Raw genomic sequence first — 21127 nt, 5'->3', positions numbered from 1 at the left:
CGAGAATGATATCGCACAGGAGGCTGCCATTTGGCCCAGCGTGTTCTTTGAAAGAGAGATCCAGTTATTTCCACTCCCCTGCCCTTTCCCTGTAGCTTTGCAAATTTACCCTATTCAAATAATTATCCATTTCTCTTTTGGAAAGTTATTATTGTATCTGCTTCCATCACATTTTCCGCAGTGCATTCCAGATGATGTAGTGTTCAAAATAAAATTCATCTCGTTACTGGTTCTTTTGAAAAATTACTGCAAATCTGTATTTTCTAGTTACTGACCCTTCTACTGGAAACTCTTTCTCCTGTTATGAAATCCATTTTTTTCTGCGTGTCTATGCTGAATTAGCAGTCTGTGGAGCTTGTAACATTTAAGGTACAGGATGTTACATTTATTCCAGCCTAGTAACAAGGGTGGAACCCTCTTGGAGTGTTTTGATAGGTCACCAGGTCAGTTCAAGGGTCAGTGAGCAGTCAGTTGTTTAGTCAGTCAGCCTACAAGTGTTCCAGGTGAAGGACAAAGACAAGGGACAGTAACAGATCCCAGATAAGTTTTCTTTAAAAAAAGGAGCAGGGAAACTGGCTCCAAATTGGAGAAAGAGCTGCGGGGACTTGAGAGGAGCGCTGAAGACCCAAGAAGGCAGTCGAAGGTTAGTGACTGTGTGCTGTGGGCCATTGGGGCAGTGGTGTTCTGCTTGGCATGGCTGAAGAGCTGAAATGGTGCTTATAAGCTAGTGTTTGAGTGTACCTGGGAGTTCAGGGAAACAAAGTCTTGGAAGGCAAGATTGAAACCCTGCAAGTTTAGCCACCATTGAAGTAGTCTGAGTCGGAATGACTTTTGGAGAGAATTCTAAGGCAATATCTTTAAAAGACAAAGATTGTGAGAGAAACCAAAGTTTATGAGATTGGTTGACTCAGTGTGACTAACATCTGGGTGGCTTGTTGAGAAACCCATGGAATCTGTTTTGGTTGCATCTGTCACTTATTGTGTAGCGTGGTGTCACACTGACCATTTGCCTGTTAGTTCACATGCATCTCATACTTACCCTGAATATTAGAGTATGAAACAGGTATTGTAAATTGTTTTATCTTTTCTGAACTTTGTATAATAATGTTTATCTTTGTTTCTTCAAACCCATCGAATCTTGTGGCTTTATTCACTTAAGCGTATTGAACCTCAAACATTGTCTACTTTAAACAAAGAATTTTGGTCCCGAACTGGGTCCCACCAATAACTTGGGGCCTGGCCAAGGATCATAACACTGCTCATTTATCTAAACCCTTCAGTTTGAATGCACTTGTTAAATCTCCCCATAAACCTCTTTACTCCTAGGTGAACTAGCCATCACTTCTCTAGTTTCTCCATGAAACTGTCGTCTTGCATTGCTTGTATCACTCTAGTAAATCTCCTCCGGGCCCTCTCTCTAAGCCTCAACACCTATCCTAAATTGTGGTGCCTCTAATAAGTGGACACAGTACTCCAGCTGAATCCTAACGCTAACTAGGTAGCTACGTCTGTGATGTGACATTCATTTAAATATAAAATAAATGAATTATGTTTAGGAAATTTACTTCCACCATTTGCAAAGCGCGCATAGTACTTTGAATGGAATTGGGTGAGTACAATGTGGGAAAGTGTGAAGTTGATCGCTTTGGCAGGAAGAATAAAAAAGCAGAGTATCGCTTAAAGGGAGAATGACTGGAAATGGAATGGAGAATTCTGAGGTGCGGGGGGGATTTCGGTGTTCTCATGCATGAAAGTTAGTATTCAGGTACAACAAGTAATTAAGAAGGCTGATAGAATGCTAACCTTCATTACGAGAGGAATTGAACAGAAAAGTAAGGATGTTATGCTTCAGTTATACAGGGCATTGGTGAGACCACGTCTCGAATGCTGTGTGCAGTTTTGGTCTCCTTATTTAACGAAGGCTGTTAATGCATTCGAGACAGTTCAGAGGAGGTTTACTGGATTGATACCTGGAATGAGCGGGTTGTCTTCTGAGGAAAGGTTAGACTGACTGGGCTTGTTTCCACTGGAGAGTGAGGGGGTGACTTGATTGAAGTATACAAGATCCTGAATGGTATTGGCAAGCAGGATGTGGAAAAGATGATTCCTCTTGTGGGTGAGTCCAGAGCTAGGGGGCACTGTTTTAAAACTAGGGGCTGCCCTTTTAGGACAGATGAGGATAAATTTTTTCTGAGTTATGCGACTTTGGAACACTGCTGCCGAAGGTGGTGGAGGCGGGGTCATTGAATACCTTTAAGATGCAGGTGGACAGATTCTTGTTAGGCAAGGGAATCAAAGGTTATCAGGGGTAGGTGGGAATGTGGGACTAGTAATACAAACCGCTCAGCCATGATCTTATTGAATGACAGCAGGCTCGGCAGGATGAATGGTCTACTTCTGCTCCTCTTTCATATGTTCATAAACTCTTGATTGCTAGTAGGAAATTCAAGGGGTAGAACAAAAATGCTTTACTGCAATGCTTACTGAGGCCAAAGGTATTAAGTTATTTAAAAAGAAAATGGAAAAATGTTTGGAAAGGAATGGTCGGAAAAGTAGGATTAGGCCAAAAGCTTGATGAGTTGAAAGGTATTCTGAGCTGTAATTTCTGACATTGAGTTTTTAGAAATTTCACATTCATTGCACAGGCCGGTTAAAAAGGATTTTTTTTTTGGTAGGTTAAATATTGAGAATTCAGATTGCTTAATTCTGGATAATTCCTGACTTCTGGTTTGTTTTTTTTTGGCAGGGGAGCAATTTAAACATGGTGTTCAGATTCTGGACTACAAAGTTTGATTTTAGATATTCAGACGGTCTGTCCTAGGCCGAGGTTTTCTTTGGGCTATTTTGTAACATCAATTTTTTTTCTATACATAGCAGAAACAGAAAATGATGAAAGCACTCTGGTCAGATAGCGTCTGTAAGAGAACAGATAAGTTATTTCAGATGCAGACCCTTATTCAAAACGTCCAATTTTTTTTCAGTCTGAGTAACTGCTGTTTTGCAAGCAGACCCAATCACCTTGGTAAAACTTCAAAGGAGCCAACGTTCTCCATTTCCCCAACATTTCTGCAATTTTCGCATTTAAATTAGACACATTATGATGCCTGACTGTAAATTAGATTTACAACTGATGCACTTTTATATTTTCAATTGAATTTCAATTGTTAAAATACCAAGCAGAAAGGCTGCTTTATAATCGTCTTGTATCAAGATTTACTGTTGTTGTATGTGAGGTTATCCACTTTGGTAGCAAAAACAAGAAGGCAGATTATTATCTGAATGGCTATAAATTGAGAGAGGGGAATATGCAACGGCACCCTGGTGTCCTTGTACACCAGTCGCTGGAGGTAAGCGTGCAGGTGCAGCAGGCGGTAAAGAAGGCAAATGGTATGTTGGCCTTCATAGCCGGAGGATTCGAGTACAGGAGCAGGGATGTCTTGCTGCAATTATACAGGGCCTTGGTGAGACCACACCTGGAATATTATGTGCAGTTTTGGTCTCCTTACCTGAGGAACGGTGTTCTTGCTATAGAGGGAGTGCAGCAAAGGTTTACCATACTGATTCCTGGGATGGTGGGACTGACATCTGAGGAGAGATTGAGTAGGTTAGGATTATATTTGCTGAAGTTCAGAAGAATGAGGGGGGATCTCATAGAAACCTACAAAATTCTAACAGGACTGGACAGGGTGGATGCAGGAAGGATGTTCCTGATGGTGGGGGAGTCCAGAACCAGGGGTCACAGTCTGAGGATACAGGGTGGACCATTTGGGACTGAGATGAGGAGAAATTTCTTCACCCAGAGAGTGGTGAGCCTGTGGAATTTGTTACTACAGAAAGGAGTTGAGACCAAAACATTGTATGTTTTCAAGGAGTTAGATATAGCTCTTGGGGTGAAAGGGATCAAAGGATATGGGGAGAAAGTGGGAGCAGGCTATTGAGTTGTATGATCAGCCATGATCATAATGAATGGCGGAGCAGGCTGGAAGGGCCGAATGGCCGCCTCCTAATTTCTATGTTTCAGTATATATTTCATACCTTAGATTAACTCAGAGATGACACTAGTTTCTATGTTTGTAACAGGTTTTATTCGGTGCTTTAAAATGTCTACTCCATGCTTCTAACTCTGGCTTTCAGCTATTTCTAGAGTTTATTTACTTTTCTCTGGTTAACCCTAGGTTTAGACTCAATCAGGCACAAGTGTGCAGAGCATACACATTAAACTCTCAAAGTCAAACACAGAACAATTGAACACTGCATCTTTCCCCCTTTATAAAACTAAACACCTTATTTTAAATTAAATCATCCTAAACAACAAACATATGTACATCGAGTCTTTTATTTTTATTCATTCATGGAATGTTGGTGTCGCTGGCGAGGCCATCATTTATTGCCCATCCCTAATTGCCCTTGAGAAGGTTATGGTGAGCTGCCTTGTTGAACCACTGCAGTTCATGTGCTGCAGGTACACCCACAATGCTGTTAGGGAAGGAGTTCCAGGATTTTGACCCAGTGACAGTGAAGGAACGACGATATAGTTCCAAGTCAGGATGGTCAGAAGCTTGGATGGGAACTCCCAGGTGGCGGTGTTCCCATGTGTCTGCTACCCTTGTCCTACTAGATGGTAGCAATCATGGGTTTGGAAGGTGCTGTTGAAGGAGCCTTGGCAAATTCCTGCAGTGCATCTTGTAGTTGGTGCACACTGCTGCCACTGTGTGCCAGTGGTGGAGGGAGTAAATGTTTGTGGATGGGGTGCCAATCAAGTGGGCTGCTTTGTCCTGAATGGTGTTGAGCTTCTTGAGTGTTGCTGAAGCTGCACTCGTCCAGGCAATTGGAGAGTACCCCATCACACTCCTGACTTGTGCCTTTTAGATGGTGGACAGGCAAATGGAGAGTATTCCACCACACTCCTGACTTGAGCTTTGTAGATGGGGGACAGGCTTTGGGGAGATGGGAGGTGAATTACTTGCCGCGCGATTCCTAGCCTCTGACCTCGTCTAGCCACAGGCTAGTCCAGTTCAGTTTCTAGTTAATGGCAGCCCCCAAGATGTTGATAGTGGGGGATTCAGTGATGGTAATGCCATGTCAAGGGGCGATGGTTAGATTCTCTCTTGTTGGAGATGATCATTGTCTGGCACTTGTGTGGCATGAATGTTACTTGCCACTTGTCAGTCCAAGCCTGGATATTGTCCAGGTTTTGCTGCATTTGGACATGGGTTGCTTCAGTGTCTGAGGAGTCGCGAATGGTGCTGAACATTGTGCAATCATCAGCGAACAATCCCACTTCTGACCTTATGATGAAGGGATGGTCATTGATGAAGCAGCTGAAGATGGTTGGGTTGAGGGCATTATGCTGAGGAACCCCTGCAGTGCTGTGCTGGAACTGAGATGATTGACTTCCAACACCCACAACTATCTCCCTTTGTGCTAGGCATGACTCCAACCCTCAGAGGGGTTTCCCCCTGATTCCATTTGGCTCCAATTTTGCTCGGGCTCCTTTATGTCATACTCGGTCAAATGCGGCCTTGATGTCAAGGGCAGTCACTCTCACCTCACCTCTCCGAGTTCAGCTGATCTGTTTACCCTAAGTTCAGAAAGTCTTTGAGACCCCAAGGCCTCTGATGACTAAGATCTATGAATTTGAGGTTGTGTTTCTGTGTGATCAACTTGGTGAGGCAGATGATCAACACCTCACCATCCTTCAAGACAGTGGCCTCCCCATAAGTGACCTCTGGCTACCCTTACCCAAGAAACACAATGGTCAACCGTGCAAAATGGATGGCAATGAGCGCAAGGAAGTTAGCAGATACTGACCTTTTACAAACACAATAGCCCGACCAATCAGTGGTAAGACCCCACCCATATTCCCATCCTCTGCTATATATAACTGTGTTCCAGTCATTCCTCCAGACAATGGGCAAAGTATACTGCTTGAAATGATGAGGCTACCAACTCTTCCAAGGAACTCTTTTTAAAGTAGTAACTTCCCTTTTCAGAGCAGATTATACATGATGTAACTATAAAATCATCCTCGATGTTACTGCTCTGACCATGGAAATCTTCAACTTTTTGTTCTGCATTGATTCAACAGTGACTTCAAATGGGAATTAGATAAACTTGAAAAGGAAAAATACTCAGTTAAGGGGAAAGAGCAAGGTGTTGGAACTAATTGAATAGAACTTTCAAAGAACCAGGATAGGTACGATGGACTGAACTGCATTGCTCTGTGCTGTAAGACCCTGATAAATGTTACATAAGCTTTTCTAGATTGGTAGCTTTAAATTGCTAATGTATTGACATGCAAGAGCAAGGGATTTGGTTAGTGGTGGGATGGGGATGTGGGGCTGGGGAAGGAAAGAAGCATAGTGCATATTGCAGCACACAGGGATCTGACAGGCCTAGTGCAGCTATTGATTGTGTTGAGAGTTTAGAGTGGTGTATAATTGCATAACCTCTGGGATTTTGGTGGAGGAGAATTACGCTTCAAAGCTTTGTCATTTGCTGAGGTTGTTAACCAAATTATTTCAGTGTCGTGTTGCTTTCCTTTGAACCCATTATTGGCATTTGTCTGCTACTACTTTAACTGTATATTGCAGCATTTGCCACAAACATTAAGCCTTCTGTAAAGGTATTTCAACTTGCGTTAACATGAGAAAAGAAATTGGATTTGGAGTGAAACACCAGAAACTCGTAAAGCGCACAACCAATAACAAACCTAAACCTCGATTGAGTGTAAACTAAGCGCCTTTTGCCCTTCAATCCAAATTGAAATTTTCTGTTCCTTTACATAATTGCTTGCCTTAATTTTGAAATGGCTACTTTTGAAGGTAATAATCCAATGATTGGATAATTTCACTAAAGAAGGTTAAACGTTCTGAATCTTCACCCAGTTAAGTCTCTGATAACCCACTTTGATCAACAGGATTCATTTGCTGATGCTCTCATTGCAACTTGGTGAAGTCAACATCTTGAAACTTCTTCTCATAGAGAAGGCAAATAGATAGAGGAGATTATTACCTTTAAATGGAGACAGTATTTACATGCACAGTACTTCCTCTCCTGCTTTTCATTTAACATTTAGAAAAGAATAGCAATATTTTTAAATCAAAAATAATAATAATAATAATGGTGACGGGTCCAGCAAGGTGAATATGGGGGAGAAATGAGCATTTGACAAAACATTGATCGTATTGTAATTTGCAATCTGATTGAAATGTTGATACATATAAGTAGACTAGTAGAATACAAGTACAAGAGAAAGACACTGACAAGTAGTCATTGAAGGAGCTGAGCATGGAGCTTGTGGAGCTTTAAGATCTGATAACAGTTGAAATAACCCAGAGAAGGTCATCAGGAATAGTTCCAGATTTCAGGTATTTTATTGTATCTAGGGCCTTAGGAACCAGGTTGACTTTTATTAGTGAAAGTAAAATTATTATCCATGGTTTATTGCGAGTGTTGGGCAGTCTGCCAGTGAGAATTTGGTAAACCTAGGTGAGTCTTGTAATTTGGGCCCAAAAAGTTAAATACAGAGTTTTCAATCTGTGTCATACATTTACCAGAGGAAACGGGATGTATTTTAGGACCAAGTATTTTACAATTCCTGTCTTTTTTTGGTTCTGGTAGTTGTCCTGTCGGAACAGAGACCGGTGCTATCAATAAAACGTTTGCATCAAATCTTGTTTAAAAACTGAGGGAGAACAGATGAGAACTGAGCATAAGATGAATGTTAGATCATCAGTGGACAAACTTCCTGAGTTTATTTGAGCTCCCAATGTTGTTTGTTGACAGATGCATTTAGCTAAGGAATTGCAAGCTCCATTAATCCAAAAGTTCATACTTGAGCATTCTTTGTGGCAAGGGATCTAGAGCAGCAATTAATTATTCTGCAGTTTGACTTAAGCATAAAATACTATATAACCCTTTAGCTTGCATAGTATACTTAGTGTGATAGTGTTTCTGCCAACCCCTCCTCCCCAACTTGCAAGCTTCCTCACCCATCTCAAACTTCCCTGTGCTTCCCACGACATTGAAGCAAAAAACACAGTAATATCAAAAGCTGATTCAATTGCCATTCTAACAAATGTAGGTTCAGGAAGGTGGGATTATGCATCAGGTGCTCACTTTTTTATTTAGAGGGCTGAACTTTTTAAAAAAAAACTCAGTTGCCATATTTGAATGATTTTCTATTTTCCACCTTCCGTGGGCATTTTCCATTTAAACATTGTCTTCATAGGTAAAACGTCTTGCCATGGATTTTTCCTTCCAGTGTATAAGGTAATATTTGCAGCATGTAATGTATTTTAACCACTATACCTTATGGTGTATGTGTCTGGTTATGTTGATACTCATTTAAGTGGAGGATGATGAACATTTTATGTGCACTTTTAAAATGAATTGCAATTAATTTGCATTGGCTACAGTTCTGGCAAATACAAAGTTCTGTTTTTGGAAGTATATGTTCATTTGCTGCACAGTTTCATTTAATCAGATATTTAATTATTCCACTTAACTTTTCAGTCGCTACATTTTTATTGAATTCCAATAAGTAATTTTTAAAAATGCTTTTAAAATCACCAGCCGAATAATGTTGAGGGATGGAATTCAACAAGTTTCTTTCTTTACCCATATATTGGATAGATTTTACAATGGCATCCCAATTACAAAAGCTCAACTTAAAATAAAAAATGAATTTAGGAAAATTGATACCCTTTGCGCATATGGAAAATCTTTTCTTTCCCTCCCCCTCCAACATCTATGTTAGCAGAATGTCATCTACACCAACGTTTGTGTGTTGAATGGGGAAGTAGTTAAATTATCTCAGTGCAGTTTGTCACTTCCCAAGTGTATACTTCAATCAATACAAAATAAGTGTACTGTAAAATGTTAACTACTGTGCAGTCTTGAGAGATTGTTGTAATATTTCATTATTAAATTCAAGTTCTTGAAAGCAATCTGTATTTTTTTATCTTCACAGGTGCTGGAGAATCAGGGAAAAGCACAATTGTGAAACAGATGAAGTAAGTATTAACCTTGATGTTTTGGAGAATATCCACGAACACACTCTTCTGCCCTCACTAATGCACCCATTTTAACTTAGTCTTATAGGCCCTCACTAACACATGATGGATTTCCCTGTGATCTTCACTATAATGCCACTAAGTATTGCTTCCAAGCCACAAGAATGCCTTGGTGTGAAAGATAGCAGTAACCTTCAGAAACAAGATGTACAAATGAGGAGTGAGCGGAACCAGCAGTTTGTGCTTTTTGATGATTAGAGGCAATCTTATGCTGTCTCTGATCTAAGACTACTTGATATTGCCAAGAAATGTCAATAGTGGAAAAATCATCCATTACTTAACATTGAAACCCTCCACTTGGATCAGAGCAACTTGAATTTACTTGGAGCCCCAAACATAGAAAATTGTTTCTCAAAGGGATGTTAAGATGCATTTATAAGAAGGGTTGTTTTAAGGATTCTATTAAAAATGGGGCAGTGTGAAATAGAAAGCTTGGAGAGGAGAAAGGTACACTGAACAGAAGGAACAAAAGCTAGAATGGTTTCCAAGGAATAAAGGCGTGTCCAGGGATATACAGCGAAGGGAGACTAAATTCCATAACTTGCCTTAAATGAAACTGCAAGATCAACCGGTCCATTTTAAAACATTTCTCAATATTGTGACCTCAGTACTAAAGTGCTGAAGATTTGTTTCCATAATTTATGATGGCCACACACACTAAGGGAGTGGATGCCCAATATATTCCATATATTCAAGCCATCCAAATGAGACAACCTATCCGTATACTTTTTCATGCATTTTGATATGTCAAAAGGTATGTAGCACATAAAAGGGATGCTATGTTCTATTTAGTAAACTGGTTCAAGCAGTAGACCAGAATGAAATGTTGTATTTTAGAGATGAATACTCAGATATACTTATATGATTTGTTTATGCAAATAACTACTTAGTGGCTGATCTCCTGATTGGGACTGTCCTTTTATCTGTGTTTCATCGTTTAACTGTAGAAATGCGTTTCCTGGAGCCTCTGTTACTAACTTACCCCCATTGCTCATCGATTTTCAAGGTTGTCAGAGAAGATGGGTGCTGAGCATTTTGTTTTTGTTCTCTGCACTTGGGGAATGTAGTGAAGATGGCACTGATTAATTTGCCAGCTCTTGCTTGATAAATTGGGATATTTTCCTTTTTTAATTTACACAATTGAGCTGCATTTCTAAATGCTACCAGTTAAAGTATTCCTGTGAAACCACCTAGATGAGGAACAACATTACAGTATTAGCATTAAAAAAAAAATCTCTCTGAATTCTGAATTGTGTACTTAGCTATATCCATAGTTTTTGGTTTGAATTCATTAGCTAGAATATAACTCTTGCGATGGATGAAACGGTATCAGAGGCCAAATGCATTAGAAATGGCTTAGGAAGTGGAGCGAGGAGCTCAGTTTCATGGACATTATTTTCTCTCTGGCTATGTGACACGATAGAGGTGATGGAGTTACATAGGTATGAAGGATTTCTTTCTTGGATTCCATAGGATTATCCACGAAGATGGGTACTCAGAAGAAGAATGCAGACAATATAAAGCTGTGGTATACAGTAACACCATCCAATCCATCATGGCCATCATCAAAGCTATGGGAAACCTGAAGATAGATTTCGGAGAGTCTGGCAGAGCAGTAAGTCAAATCAACAGTCCAACTTGGTGAAAGATTCTTGTAAATTTCTCTATGTTAGATAAAAGTGATAAAAATGGCAATACGGTAATTGTTATTACCCTTTTTGTGGGTGTTATTGACTGCGTTGTAATATCGGGACGATCAAAATAACGAAGAAAGTGTGAAATGTTAATATGTTTAAATTTATCACCCATCTTCTCTCTTTCACTCATTTTTTCTTTGTCCTTCTTTTCGATCTTTCCTTCTATTTTTTCCCCCATTCCTTTCTCTGCCCCTTCTTCTGAGAAAGCATACTTTTTTTGCCCCATTTCCTGTCTCCACTGATCTTCACTCACTGGTCAGGAATCGGGGAGCTGTTATACCTGGAGTGCACCTATTAGTTTCAGTGGTATAGAGCCGAAGGGTGTTTGTGAATTTGACTGTGATTACACCCCTTAAGTTTCCCATCTCAGGAGTGGTCTCTCAATTCTGCTGAGCAGAGGCTTGAGAAAAGAAAAATTCTCACCAACGCTTGCACATGATCCATCAAGATTAGCTGATCCCTGGGAATGTCTCCTGTTGACCATTTAGTCAGTATGATATGTGGGGTTGGGGAACCACAGATTTGGAGAGAATTAAAGCATGGACCAACTTTATTTTTGTGCAGTTAATACACGTGGATGTTGTAAAATGAATAATTATTGTGCCTTAGATGGGCAAAAGTTTTGTTCAATTGCGTAAATGATCTGAATATTTTGCGGTTGTGATGGGGATTTTGTAGATTTTATCCTATCTTAAATATTTTGCTATCCAATTTTTAAAACTTACAATTGCATTCAGACCTTAAGTACTTCAAAGATTGTGAAGTGGTCTTTGAGTGATATGCAAAAATAGTTGTAACTATAGACCAGGGGAATAAAAGCCTTTAAACTTAAGGCTTGTGAATCTGCATCTATCATTGTTCTGTAGCATTCACAAAAGCATTAATGAAATAATACTGCAGAGATTCAAAGTATAAGTTGTGTATCCATTGCAAGTATGTAAAACCCTTTTATAGAGGAATAGCTTTTGTGTTATGCTTTCCTGTGGCTATCACTCTCCTGGTAGCTATTGTGCTCATTATTCACTGACTGTGAACAGTGCTTAATGAGGCTTTTCCTTTACATTTGCTAAAATGAAACATAATGTAGACACAGTTCATGCATTGTTGTTGTGGGCTAGAATAAGACAGCACTAGTTTTTGGAAAGGGGTACCGCATATCAGGCTGCTAGTTTACTGCCCTCCCAGTTTTCCTCTCCAGACATAGGGCAGACACACAGTTTGTGGTAGAGACTCTGTGAAGCACATCTCTGCAGTTAAACTGGGAAATATTTGGCAACCAAACGGCTGATGGCAGTAAACAAGGTAAGTTGGGCTGTTTACATTTTGAAGTGCGGGGAGCAAGAGGAACACTTCCTAGTGCAGGGGTTGGCCACAAGCAGCTCCCAGGGGTCTTGAGTTCAACTCCTGAGCAGCCTATGAATGACCGCACCTTTCATTCATTGACTGAGTTTTCTGAGAATTGTTCTCCCAGTGTGCTCCCAGTACATAGACACAAAAATATCATCAGCTATCTAAAATCCTTGCCATTCAGGCTGAACCAGCCCATGCCAAACTTTGGCAACATGTTGAATCCAGAGATGAGCTACAAATCTCACATCCTATCCAAGACTGTCACTTTTCCCACATGGACTCAATGGGCTATATGACCTCCTCCTCCTGTGCCATAATGACTCAGTGACCCATGCAACAATACCCACTTCTGTTTCAACTTCTGCTCTGCACTGCTGAAAACCTTATCCATACTTTTGTCACTTCCAGATTCAATTTCCCCAATGTTATCCTTGCAGGCCTCCCACCCTTCATAAACATCAACTAGTCCAAAACTCAGCTGGCTGTATTCTGCCTGATGCGAAATCCCCACTTGTCCATTATCACCGCCCCTGATGATCTTCATTGACTTTAAGCCTCCCTTTGTTTTTGACCAAGTTTTTTGGCCTCCTCTCCTAACTTTTCCATCATTACTTGGCTTTGTTCTTAGAGGAAGGAGAATATAGAGGGGGAGAGGGACATTTGCAATTCTGTTAAAACCTTCTATTCATCTTACTTTGTTATATCAAGACTTTTCAACTTTACCTTCTTGGAATGGGGAAAGGTTTGACAGTCTGGGCTTGTTTCCACTGGAGTTTTGAAGAGTGAGGGGTGACTTGATTGAAGTATACAAGACCCTGAACGGCCTTGACAAGGTGGACATAGAAAGGATGTTTCCTCTTGTGGGTGAGTCTAGAATTAGGGGGCACTGTTTTAAAATTAGGGGTCACCTTTTTAGGACAGAGATGAAAAGAAATTTTTTCTGAGGGTTGTGCGACTTTGGAACACTGCCTCAAAAAACGATGGAGGTGGGGTTATTGAACATTTTTAAGGCAGAGCTAGATAGATTCTTGTTAGGCAAGGGAATCAGATGTTATTGGGAGTAGATGGGAATGTGGAATTTGAAATAAAAGCATATCAGCTATGATCTTATTGAATGGCGGAGCAGGCTCAGAGGGCTGAATGGTCTACTCCTGTTCCTATTTCTTATGTTCTTACATTCCATGTGGCTCCCCATGAGGGAGTTCCAGGATTTTGACGGAGCGTCGGTGAAGGGACGGCGATATATTTCCAAGTCAGACTCGTACGTGACTTGGAGGGGAAATTTCAGCTGGTGGTGTTGCCATTTGTCTGCTGCCCTTGTCCTTCTGGATGGCAGCAGTTGTGGGTTTGGAAGGTGCTGTCTAAGTAGGCTTGATGAGGTCCTGCAGTATATCTTGCAGAGGGAATAAAATAATACAGTATTTAGGTACTGGTTCTGGATAACTTCGTAATTGCTTCTAGTTGGTAAAGTGATGATTCGTATTAGGGAAGCATCAGAAATTCCAGCTGGTAGAGTGCCAGATAACACCCAGTTTACTGTAAATTGATGGAATAGCTTGTTAAATACAGATACACAGTTCTGTTGAAGGGTCATGAGGACTCGAAACGTCAACTCTTTTCTTCTCCGCCGATGCTGCCAGACCTGCTGAGTTTTTCCAGGTAATTCTGTTTTTATTTTGGATTTCCAGCATCCGCAGTAGTTTTTTGTTGTTAAATACAGATGTCTGTTGTATGAGTTCTATCATTGTGTTGGGCACGCTGAAAACTGTTACGTTTTCGGTAGTTAACACAAGTAAGTGTAATGGGTGTGATTGGGAAATAGGTTCAGCATTTTACAATTCAGTTTTACTGTGCTTCAGTGAATGCCTGATGACTGAATCTTGCACAAGCTACAGATGGTTCTGAAATTCTTGATGGTGCAGAGATTATTCAATTCGCTCTGGTGACAAGCTGTTAATGAAAGGATTAAGAAAACATATTTCAGCATCCTTTGCACAGCTGTTGATTAAAATGATCTGCAGTATTACGTTATGATGAATTGAGTTTCCACCTTCCCTTTGACTTCAACCTTGGGCAAAAATTCCTCTAAGGTGTATGAAGTCATTATTGCAAGTCTGGACAAGTTAATGTCAGATGAAGGAGGATAGTTGGACCATCTTGATCTCAGCTGTCTAGAAACATTTTGCAGCCATATCCCTCCCCAACTAATTGAACTATCCAGTCTTAAATTATGCCAGGATTTTCACCTCCATTATCCTATTCAGGAATCCAATGCTTGTGGCGGTCATTGTGTGTGAAGGAAGAATGCCTTAATATTAGTTTTGATTTTCCTTCTTAAATTCTGAAATTTAAATTAATAGTTTGTTTGAACTTGTTTCCTTTTGTCCTACACTGAGTTTAGCAAAACATCCCAGGTATACCTTTTCCTATCTTTTATACTTCCCAAGCTCATACATACGAACATGTGAATTAGTTGCAGTAGGCCATTGGGCCCCACAAGCCTGCTCTGCCATTTGATAAGATCATGGTTGATCTGATTGTGGCCTTAACTCTACTTTCCTGCCTACCCCCTATACCCGTTGACCCCCATGTCAATCAAAAGTCACTGCTAGGATACCCCCCTTCCAGGAAGATTTCCTTGTCTCATATGCTTTCATGGGGTGTGGGTGTTGCTGGCAAGCCTGAATCTAAATGTCCTTTCATTTCAGAGGGCAGTTAAGAGTCACCCATGTTACTGTGAATCTGGAGTCTCATTAGGCCAAACTGGAAGATTTCCTTCCCTAAAGGGAGTGGCATTAGTGAACCAGATGTGGCTTTACGACAATTGATAGTTTGTGACTAGCAACCATGATCTTATTTTATTAATTGAATTTAAATGGTAGGATTTGAACCTAAGTCCCCAGAGCATTAGCCTGTCCTCTGGATTGCTAGTCCAGTGACATTACCACCACGCCACCATCTCCTCCTGGTGTCAGAGATCTGAGTTATCTGCCTGTAACACTTCTCTGCACTGCCTCCAACATTTGATTACCTCCTTGGTGTCTAATCTCGAAAGTGTGGTTTGCCCAGAGTACTGAACAGTTTGATTGTGACTTTATCTGACTTGTATTCTACTGTTCTAGACATTTCACTCAACATTGGCTTTGTTTGCTCTGCATTGATTAGACAAGTTTAGCCCCCCAAGCTTGTTCTTTCATTCAATAAGATCATGGCTGATCTGCGACCAAACCACAATCTAGGAGTATTCCAAGGTGTCTCCCAGCTTAATATTTCAACGCCATTGACAGCGTGCATGTTGTTTATTTTTCCTTCCTATATCCAATACTTTACACTTGTATGTATGAAATATCATCTGCCCTATTTCTATCCACATACTGTATATACTTGTGTAAAAGTAAAATTTTGAGACCCATTTTTAGTTAAAAAATTAAGGGATCGACTTTTACACCAGTAATGCTTTTGAGTAATATTTTCAACTAAAACACACCTGCCCAGCACACTTAACATGGCTCTCAAAAGAATCCACAAGGTAATGGGGAAAGGGATCCCTGTGCTAGCCATTTATTGTCTTGCTCTCACTGTCTTGCTCTCTCAGCAGCATTGGCTGGGTCTGTGGTTTCCATGCTGCTTGGGGGTCAGGGAAAAGGAAGGGCTGCACTATAGGAAAATGTCATGCTGATGGCTCCCAGCCCTTGATCTAGGCCTTGGTGCAGGGGGATTACACTGAGTCAGCATCCACAAGGGCCTGATTGACGAGGCCTGAGCCTTCCCCCTCCATCTCCACAGGAAGGCTGAGGATGATGATTGAGAACACGAGGCCTGGGGGGTTAACTTACTTAAAGTTTGCTATGGAATTTGGTCCCCACATCTTGTTTCCATGTGCACTGTTTATTCCTTGTCTCCCATCTTAATTTCTTCCCTTCTTCCCCATACCCCCAACAAAGAAATCAAAATCACTCTACAATCATCTTGCCTTAATTGCCAAATACGAACTGGAAGAATTATGGTATGTGTAACTGCTTTAATGAATAACGAATTGAGATTTTTGATGTGATTGTAGAAATTACACTTTGGTTCTGAAATTTTTGGGCTTTGAGCCCTGAAAATGTAGGGCCGGCTTTTACCTGAGGTATATGAAAAACCATGGGTTTTTTTTAGGCTAAAAATCATGGGGTCGACATTTATGAGAGATTTTTTACGTCAGTATATACGGTATGTTGTTTTATCCAACTCATTATGTAGTGTCCTTGATTTCATGGCCTGTTTGAGTTCTGTGCTACCAGCAAATTCTTTACATTGAGCTCGGGTCCAGGTCAGTTAGGTGAAAGAGAAACTCTGATGCTCTCAGTACTGCTTTTGATCGTCACTATATTACTTCAATAGATGACTGCACCATAAGCAGCGTACCCGTTTGAAACATGTCCATACCATGAACTCACTTAAGCGGAAGCAGCTTGGCAACGCAATTAGCGATGCCACTAAACGTAACAAATCTCTGACTGTGCACTCTCAGAAAGCGAAGAGTTTGTCCTTGTGCATGGTTTCAGTTTTGGTGTGCCTTCATCCTAAATCAGATGGGAAAAGGCATTAGCTGAGTTTAAACTCCTCTACCCCCAAATATCCTACCGCAAACCAGCGTCCACTGAAAACGTTGAAACCTTGAAAGCACGCCTAGCTGATCTAGTGCATGCATATTGCAGGATTCAGAATGACATGTCCGACTATCACATGCAGTGCGAACGTCTTACAGCATTGTGAGGCCTTAAGACCAACCCAAAGGTCAATAAACCTGACAAAGGGACCTGAACAGCCATCCTTAACCAGCGTGACTATGTCAACAAAATGCTCTCCTTTCTTAATGACAGGCCCAAATTCATATCCATTGGACCTGCCGCTCAACATGACTGGGACAGCCTTGCTTGAAAGTAAACTTAAACACTTGCTGGCGTACGAGCGATGAGCTACTGCGTGGTATGTACGGCAGGGTTAATCCTCGTGGTCCGCTACGACCACGTATGTATGGGCCGCCCAAGACACGCACAAGTGATGTCCCTCTACTTAACTGTGACGGATTCTGCACAACATGAATCGGTCAAATGGTTGAGCAGATTGTTATAGCCAATTGTGACCAAGTTTTCAACATACATTTGAGCAAACATTTGAGCAACAGGTGAAGCTAGCTGTTTCACGCTGCTACTATGCAGTAGCAACATGAGTGGTATTTGCCACTAATTGGATGCTGCCATCAAGCCAAAAAAAGACGTTCTGCCTATCACACAAATGAGTAATGTGGTATATGAATTTCAGTGCCAGTGTGATGCTTGGTACGTAGGCCGTACGTCCAGACTGGCTGATCATATCAAACAGCATGTCCCAGCCGCTGTTGTCACTCAGATACTTGGCTTGTGTCTCTTTTCTCTCCCCCTGAGGGCATCAACAAAGCTATGGATGAAACAAGTATCTCAATAAAAAAGCCTAGTTGGTGCTTTTTTAAAAAAAAACAGATGGTTTAGAAGGATTTTGTTTGATTCTTAGCATGCCTTTTAAACCATTTTAAATAATTTTACCACCTGCTGATCAAACAATGGAAACTCTAGCAATTCAGTAAAAAGGAAAACAAATAAATGCAGCTGGCTGAAAGCTGAAATGAGAGAGAACATTTTAACTGTTACCCTTGTTGAATGCTAACCACTTAAACCTTTTCATCTGGTTTAGCTATTTCCTACCCTATTAGTTGTGTTATTCCTGTGTAACAATGCATGGCTGTAGGCTGGGTTAATTTGTATTTGTTGATTCCTGGATGGCAATAACAGTGATTCTTGGCTCCTTGTGGGCAATACTCTTCATTAAATTCCTAGGAACTGAGTCTAATTTGATAATAGTCATGTTTTTGTGTTATCCATAACTCTCCCTGTCAATTCTTGATGGTTGAGCACCCCAGGAATGAGTGTATAGTCCTCTTCCCATTCAGTATAGAAGGCTGCAATTGAGATTCCCTTTTTCTGAAGATGATTTGTGATGTAGAAATAAAAATTGCGAGTACAAAATCTCAATCCATGGTTCAGCCTGGGTGGGTAAGGAAAAGTATGTACTGTATTTGCTGAAACTGTTGCAGAACAATTAAAGCAAAAAAACATGTGGCCTGGTTCAAATCTAGGGCACTAAACACACACATGTTGTGCCAGTTTCTGGAGTTTTACAAATTCATGCCCAGATATGATCTGCTATATTCCTAACTTGGAAAACAAACTTTATTCGGTGTGGGCTCTTTGAAATGGATCTTTTTTTTAAAAAAATGAACAATGTGCTGCTGCAAAGATGGCCACTCAAGGTGAGCTGACCTGGCCTGTGTTCAAAATTAGACAATCTCTGGCCGGGATTTTCCGGCCCATACCGCTGCCAGGATCTTGTCCTGCAGAAAGACTTTTGGCTGGTCTACCGCACCCCCCACGGCGGGTCCCACCACGATGGGGTCTGAAAATCCCAGTCTCTGTCTAACAGAGACTAAAGGGGCACATCGCAGGTGAAAAGGTGTCGACTACACATCCTGAGACCATCCAAAAGATATTTCGAAATTGAATAGGTCTTTTTTTCTTTGAAACGAAGAAGGTTATTGTCTTAACCCCCCTAAGGATGAATGCCTTGAAACAATAAACCAGGGCGTGGATCACCAACCTGAGACCATTAATTTGTTTGGAAAAGGGACCTCAGTGTGAGAAGTCACATGATAGGGCAGCCATGTTTGTCTCGTTTTAATCTTTAAAATGCTCTCCACAGAAAGAGAGACAAGGCAGAAAGGGCAATTACATCTATGCCTTAGGACCTGGAGGCTGTACTATCACAGTATCTTTACAGTGCAGAAGGAGGCAATTGGGCCCATTGAGTCAGTGCTGGCTCCCTGAAAGACCATTCCACCTAGTCCCACTCCCCTGCCTTATCACCATAACCCCTCTCTTTTCAGGTAGCAATCCAATTCCTTTTTGAATACCTCAATCAACCTGCCTCCCCCAGTATCAGGAAGTTTGTTCCAGACTCCAACCACCCTCTGGGTGATAACATTTTTCCTCACATCACATTTACTCCTTTTGCCAATTATTTTGAATCTGTGCCCTCTAGTTCTTTACATTCTCTTGAGTGGGAACAGTTTCTCACTATTTACCCTGTCCATGCCCCTCAGGATCTTAAATACCTCTATCAAGTCTCCTCTCAGCCTTCTTTTCTTCAAACAGTCCCAATCTATCTTCATAGCTACAGTTCTTCATCTCGGCCATCATTCTTGTGAATCTGCTCTGTACTCTCTCCAATACCTTCACATCTTTCTTCAAGTATGGTGTCCAAGGACTGGACGCAGTACTCCAGATGTGACCTAACTAGCGCCTTATACAAGTTCAACATGACCTCCTTTCTCTTGTACTCAATGCCCCTATTAATAAAGCCCAAGATACTTTATTAACTGCTCTCTTAACACCCCGTTAGCATCTTCAGTGACCTATGTACATATACACCGAAGTCCCTCTTCCTGCACCACCTTTAGAGGCTCTCCCTTTATTTTGTACTGTTTCATCGTATCTTTCCTGCCAAAACAAATCACCTCACACTTCTCTACATTGAACTTCATCTGCCGCTTGTCTGCCCAATCCATCCCAAGTTTATGTCCTTTTGAAGTTCAAGACTATCCCCATCATAGTTGACAACATTTCCAATCTTCATATCATCTGCGAATTTTGAAATCATGCCCTGCACACCACAGTCTAGGTCATTAATGTATATCAGGAAGAGCAAGGGTCCCAACACTGACCCCTGAGGAGCTCCACTACAAACCTCCAACCTGAAAAACAACCACTTAACACTACTCTTTGTTTCCTGTCACTCAGCCAATTTCTTATCCAAGTACCTACTTTCCCTTTTAATCCATAACCTTGTGTTACAATGGTCACTGTTCCCTAGAGGCCCTCCCACTGATATTTGATTCACTTGGGCAACTCATTCCCCAGAACCATGTCCAAAAATGCATGTCCCCTCTTTGGTCTGGGAACATGCTGCGGTAGAAAATTATCTTGAACACATTCCAAGAACTTTTGCCCCTCTTGACCTTTTGTAGTATTCCTTTCCCAGTCTATATTTGGATACTTGAAGCCCCCCATTATGGTTACTCTATAACTCTTGCACCTCTCCATAATTTCTTTGCAAATTTTCTTCTCCACATCCATTCCACTAGTTGGTGGTCTATATATTACACCAGTCAATATTATTGCACCTTTCCCATTCCTTATTCTAGCCAGAAAGATTCTGTCCTTGACCCCTCTGGAGCATCCTCTCTCTCCAGTACTGTCATGCCATCTTTAACCAATATTGCCACTTCCACACACACACACACCCCCGCACTCCTTTATCCCCTAAGCAGCTTGTACCCAGGAATATTTAATCCCCAGCCCTGCCCTCCTTTGAGCCAGGTCTCTGTTATAGCAATAATATCACAATTCCATTTGTTAAACTGTGCCTGTAGTTCACCAGCCTTATAAATCACACTCCCATGCATTCACATACATGCACATTAGCCCTGAATTAGGCTTTTTTACTTTCCTGCTTATTCTGACTCCATCTAATGACTGAGATAAAAGCAAAATACTGCGGATGCTGGAAATCTGAAATAAAAACAAATATTGCTGGAAAAACTCAGCGGGTCTGACAGCATCTGTGGAGAGAAAGACAGAGTTAACGTTCCGAGTCCGTATGACTCTTCTGCAGAACTAAAGAGAAGTAGAAACGTGGTGAAATGTAAACTGTTTAAGGGGGGTGGGGACAGGTGAAGCTGGATAGAAGACCAGTGATAGGTGGTAAAGGAGAGATTGCAAATGATGTCATAAACAAAAGGTCGAAGGGGTGTTGACGGTGGTGATACTGGCTAAAGGAGGTACTAATGGTGACATTAAGGGTAGAATGCAGGATGAGCAAGTGACAGATCGCCCTAGTGGGGGTGGGGCGGGGGAAAAAAGATCAAAA

At 41.1% G+C, this 21127-nt stretch overlaps 1 protein-coding gene across 2 annotated transcripts in view; it reads left to right on the top strand.

Moving 5' to 3' along the window:
- LOC144681551 (guanine nucleotide-binding protein G(i) subunit alpha-2) overlaps window positions 1–21127 on the top strand; it is a 213543-nt gene that overhangs the window by 90034 nt on the left and 102382 nt on the right. For both annotated transcript variants that reach the window (XM_078543220.1, XM_078543221.1), the window contains exons 2-3: window positions 8975–9017; window positions 10551–10692. In XM_078543220.1, coding sequence (XP_078399346.1) covers window positions 8975–9017; window positions 10551–10692 — 185 coding nt within the window. The remainder of the gene's footprint in view (window positions 1–8974; window positions 9018–10550; window positions 10693–21127) is intronic.

Source organism: Cetorhinus maximus, chromosome 6 (assembly GCF_964194155.1).
Source record: "Cetorhinus maximus chromosome 6, sCetMax3.hap1.1, whole genome shotgun sequence".
Classification (NCBI taxonomy): Eukaryota; Metazoa; Chordata; class Chondrichthyes; order Lamniformes; family Cetorhinidae; genus Cetorhinus; species Cetorhinus maximus.
The sequence above is the reverse complement of the archived record's forward strand: the minus strand, read 5'-3'. Positions and strand labels throughout refer to the sequence as shown.